At 46.6% G+C, this 4,242-nt stretch overlaps 1 protein-coding gene across 1 annotated transcript in view; it reads left to right on the top strand.

Moving 5' to 3' along the window:
• The window catches only part of LOC113211174 (uncharacterized), a 42,010-nt gene that overhangs the window by 5,758 nt on the left and 32,010 nt on the right, over positions 1-4,242 (top strand). Inside the window, exons 4-5 of the mRNA XM_052273010.1 lie at positions 1,436-1,585; positions 1,986-2,108. Coding sequence (XP_052128970.1) covers positions 1,436-1,585; positions 1,986-2,108 — 273 coding nt within the window. The remainder of the gene's footprint in view (positions 1-1,435; positions 1,586-1,985; positions 2,109-4,242) is intronic.

Genomic DNA, 4,242 nt, shown 5'->3' with positions numbered 1-4,242 from the left:
GCCCGCCTACGGCCCGCCTACGGCCCGCCTACGGCCCGCCTACGGCCCGCCTACGGCCCGCCTACGGCCCGCCTACGGCCCGCCTACGGCCCGCCGACGCACAGTGCGGGCGATTGGACAAAATACGGACATAATCACTCTAGCCGGCGCTGCCCAGCCCGTCCTCGACCTGCCGCGAGATTTTCGTTTGGATGGGTTTTGGATCCGTTAATTTCCATTTTGCAAGTATTTTAGATATAATCTATCAGTTTTTCAATAATATGTCGGGGCGGGACGGCGGGCGAGTCGGCGGGCGCCATTTAAAAGTGAATACATCCCTGCAGTTATTTCGATCGTACGGCCGATGTTGCGGGTTGTAGCAGCCGATCAAAAACGGAACATATCCTACGAGATTTACGCTTTCTTCTCATATGCGCCACAAAACGGAAATCGACGGAAATCGTTTTATAACTCAATTGATAGACGGCACTCCCTACGCGGTTCATATAAGTGCAGGTTCTCAGAAAATTCTAATTTTCAATACTTTTATATGTTGTACCAGCATAATCTCATACAAAATAAGAAAGACGACGGTTCCAACTGTGTCGGAGGCAAGGAGTTTCTTCGATTCCGTGTCTGACGTAAAGAATAATCGCTTCGCAAAACAGTGTAGGTTATGAGGCCCCGTGCGCCGTTTTTCTTGGCGGTAGAAGTGTCAACTTTGAGAGCGCTAAAAAATGGTTGTAGGGCACGGAAAAATATGAACTGAACGGTTTATATAGTTTGAACATTGAAGATTACGTAAAGTAAAACACCACGTATGAGATTTCTAAAATGGAATTATGTCCGACTTTTTCGGCCGCACTGTGCTGCGGCGCGCGCCCACGGCCGGGGTGGATTACACTAGTGTACACCCCTAATTCTGCCAATTCAAACTAATTCAGATCAATTCAATTTAATTCAACTCAATTCGGAAATAATTCAACTAATTCAGTTCAATTCAATACAATTTACATTCAATTTAAGACAATTTACATTCAATTCAAGCCAATTTAAGTAATTCGCGTCAATTCAGTACAATAAAATCGAGAATATTCATACCAATCCAAAAACAATTCAACCAATTCAGTCCAATTCAAATTCAATTCAAGCCAATTCAAATTCAACACTTGAAATTTGCACACCCAATTCAGGAGTTATCCACCCCTCGGGTCGTTTTTACACGACAAATGTCGTTCCGTAACAACTTAAGTATTAATATTACGACTCAAGAGCAGGTACCCTAAGCCTTTGTCAGAGAGTTCTGTCTGTAAGAACTCGAGAACGGAAAGCTCTCACATTTTCACGCCGAAATAAAAACAAACAACTGCAAATATTTGACGGGCAATGTTGACTAATCAAAATGATTTGTCATGGTGTGGAACTGGTGTTATAACGTATGCGATTGAATTCTCAGGCAGCTGCTTCAGGATTAAAAGTCGTTGGTACATTTTATTCAAATATGTCAGCAACGATAACTCTTCGACGGCACAACTTCAGGCAGACAGTCCGAAGCATTGCTGCTCTTTCTACGGACATTGAGAGTGGCGTTGGAGGAAAATGTGTGGTAACTACCTAATTCAGCTCAATACTTTTTAACGTATTTCTGCCCCTCCTACTGTTCGTTTACAAAGGCCGCTAGAAACCTGAGAGGAATCTAATGTTGTTGCAAGCGATTCGCTCGGAACTGAAGGACGGGTGATAGGACTAGGCAGGCTATCCCCCCTTATTAACATCTACACTGGAATTTGCTTACCAACAATAGGTTCGTACTGCAATCCAAAACATTCGTAGCTTACGAACGATTATGAAGGGTTGTATTACGAACTAATTTTTCGTAAGCTTACGAACAAAATGTTCGTCATGCAAACCGATTGTTCGTAAGAACCTTCCTAGCCTTTCAAAGAATCGCTCTTACAAACAATTTCTTTGCAACACGTTGGTCAAGCTGCAAAGCTTGGTTACAGCCATGGTACAGCGCTGCGGAGAGGACGGCGCGGCTCGTGCTGGTCGCTGACGGCGTCATGGCCGCGTGGCGCGTGGGAGGCGCGACCTTGTGGTGGCTGCTGCCGGGCCGCGGCTCACTGCAAGTAAAGGCCTGCGCCCAACTTTTAGGGCTCATTTGTGTTAAGCGAACTCCAAAACCCAGGCAGGAATTCGGGGGAAAGTCCACCTCGGAGAGTCCAGTCAACATTCAAGGCAATTCGTTGGAGTTATGGGAAGGTCCAGTTCGCTATGAACACACTCTAAATGTCAAGGACAATTTTTGTAACTGGCACCGGACTTCTGCGTGCATAACTGAATTCAGATACACTATTGTGACTTGCTAGTCACTAAATGCGTGTTGGTAGTTACAATATTGTATCTGAGCTAGTTATGCACACAGAAGTCCGGTGTTAGTTACAAAAATTGTCCTTGGACATTTAGAGTGCACGCAGTCACAATACCGCCTATTTAATTTTTAGCAGATGATACCTTACAAACTTAAACTTACTTACACTTAACATACATATAACTATACATGAGTAATGTAAGGTGTCATTGCTTTTACTCTCGATTAAGAAATATTAAAGAGAACCAGAAGAAAGCTCATATACGTATTGGGCTGGGCCTGCTAGGCGGGGCCGTGAGGTGAGGCGGCGTACGTCGCCAGCCGCCGTCGCCAGCCGCCGTAGCGTCAGCCCGAGCCACTAGCCGAGCCGGGCGGAACCGAGCCGAGCGGAGCCGAGCCGACCGGAGCCCGAGCCCCGAGCCGTCGGCCGCGCTAGTCTACGCTAGTCCTCCCCCTCCCTCGCACCGCTGGAGCCCCCGCACCGCCCCCCCCCTTCCCTACAAGTGTAAATACAGAAATATAATAGACTGGAATAGAATAATTCAAAGCAGAAGGGCGGGCCACTAATAAACTGGAATAGAGTAATTCTTGACAAGGTATCATCTGCTTTCACGATCCGTTTCTGGTCGGAACTTTTTTTAAAAAAGTCACTTTTCTAATCAACTCCACTTATTTTCCAGTCACCAGGCCAGATTTGACTATACATCAGATCACACCCATTACGATACCTGAGAGCGAAAATCGCTCTGTCTACCGAAGCGCTCTGACAACCACTTAGTCTGCCGAGTGGTTTGGACCGCAACCGCTTAGTCCGCCAACCCGCCACAACACAGAGGTGAGCATCGGGCGGTCCGCCTGGACCGGGATGGTCCGGAAAGCGAGAAGTGCGAGTGAGATGGAGCTCTGGCCGGCTCGAGCGTCTCACTTCCACCCGTCGTTTTCGGACCATCCCGGTCCAGGCGGACCGCCCGATGCTCACCTCTGCCACAACAACCGCTCAAATGACTTTTTTGACAAAAAAATTTGGATTGCACCATCGAGAAGAGCATGGTCCAATTAATCGGAATCGGTCAAAAAAGTGTCAAAAAAGTAATTTGAGCGGTTGATGGGGCGGGGCCGGCTGACTCAGCGGTTGTCGTTGCGCTTCGGTAGACTGAGAGGTTTTTGCTCTGAGGTATTGATTACTGAATTGAGGTACATACTGGTGGCGCTGTGGCTGACTTGGGCTGTACGAGAAACTTTGGGTTATGTGGCCTGGTCAAGAGGACTTTCTCTTTCTTATACCAATGTGGGCTTATTATTTTTTAAGACGGCCTAATGTACGTGGTCAGCCGGAAAACTATAGCTATAAGAACGCCAGACCACGTATCGCGTAACAGGCTTCGCCATATCTCACGAAACACTTTTACGCTGCGACCCGCCTGGCGCACATATAGCTAGGTCTGCGGCGCTGACACCCGAGACGAGTTAAGGAGAGGGTATAGGGAAACAGGGCCTTCCGGGCCCAAAATTTGTTATACTCGAAACATTTGTCGGGGTCTTATTACTCTAAAATTAGGGACATGGAACTTCTCTAGTACGGTAACAGTTTTCATTAAAAATTCGATTTTGACAGATTGTTATGTAAAAATCCACGGTTTAGTGATACTATATAATCTAGGGATCCTTAAGCCCAAAAGAGGCCGTCGTTCGACCCGTAATGTGTGGTTAGGTATTACTCTCTTTACAATTCTGTCACATGAAGCCTTTTTTACGATTTAATAGACCATTTTGTCTTTTTCACGTTGTTTTCGCCAAGAAATGCCCCATATCGCCGGATCGGTACAAGATAGAGCAAACCGGACAAAATTTTCGCCCATAGATTTCTACATTCACGAGTTACGTCTGAGGAG

This window comes from Frankliniella occidentalis, unplaced genomic scaffold, assembly GCF_000697945.3.
Source record: "Frankliniella occidentalis isolate FOCC.00 unplaced genomic scaffold, Focc_3.1 Scaffold238, whole genome shotgun sequence".
Taxonomy (NCBI): Eukaryota; Metazoa; Arthropoda; class Insecta; order Thysanoptera; family Thripidae; genus Frankliniella; species Frankliniella occidentalis.
The sequence above is the reverse complement of the archived record's forward strand: the minus strand, read 5'-3'. Positions and strand labels throughout refer to the sequence as shown.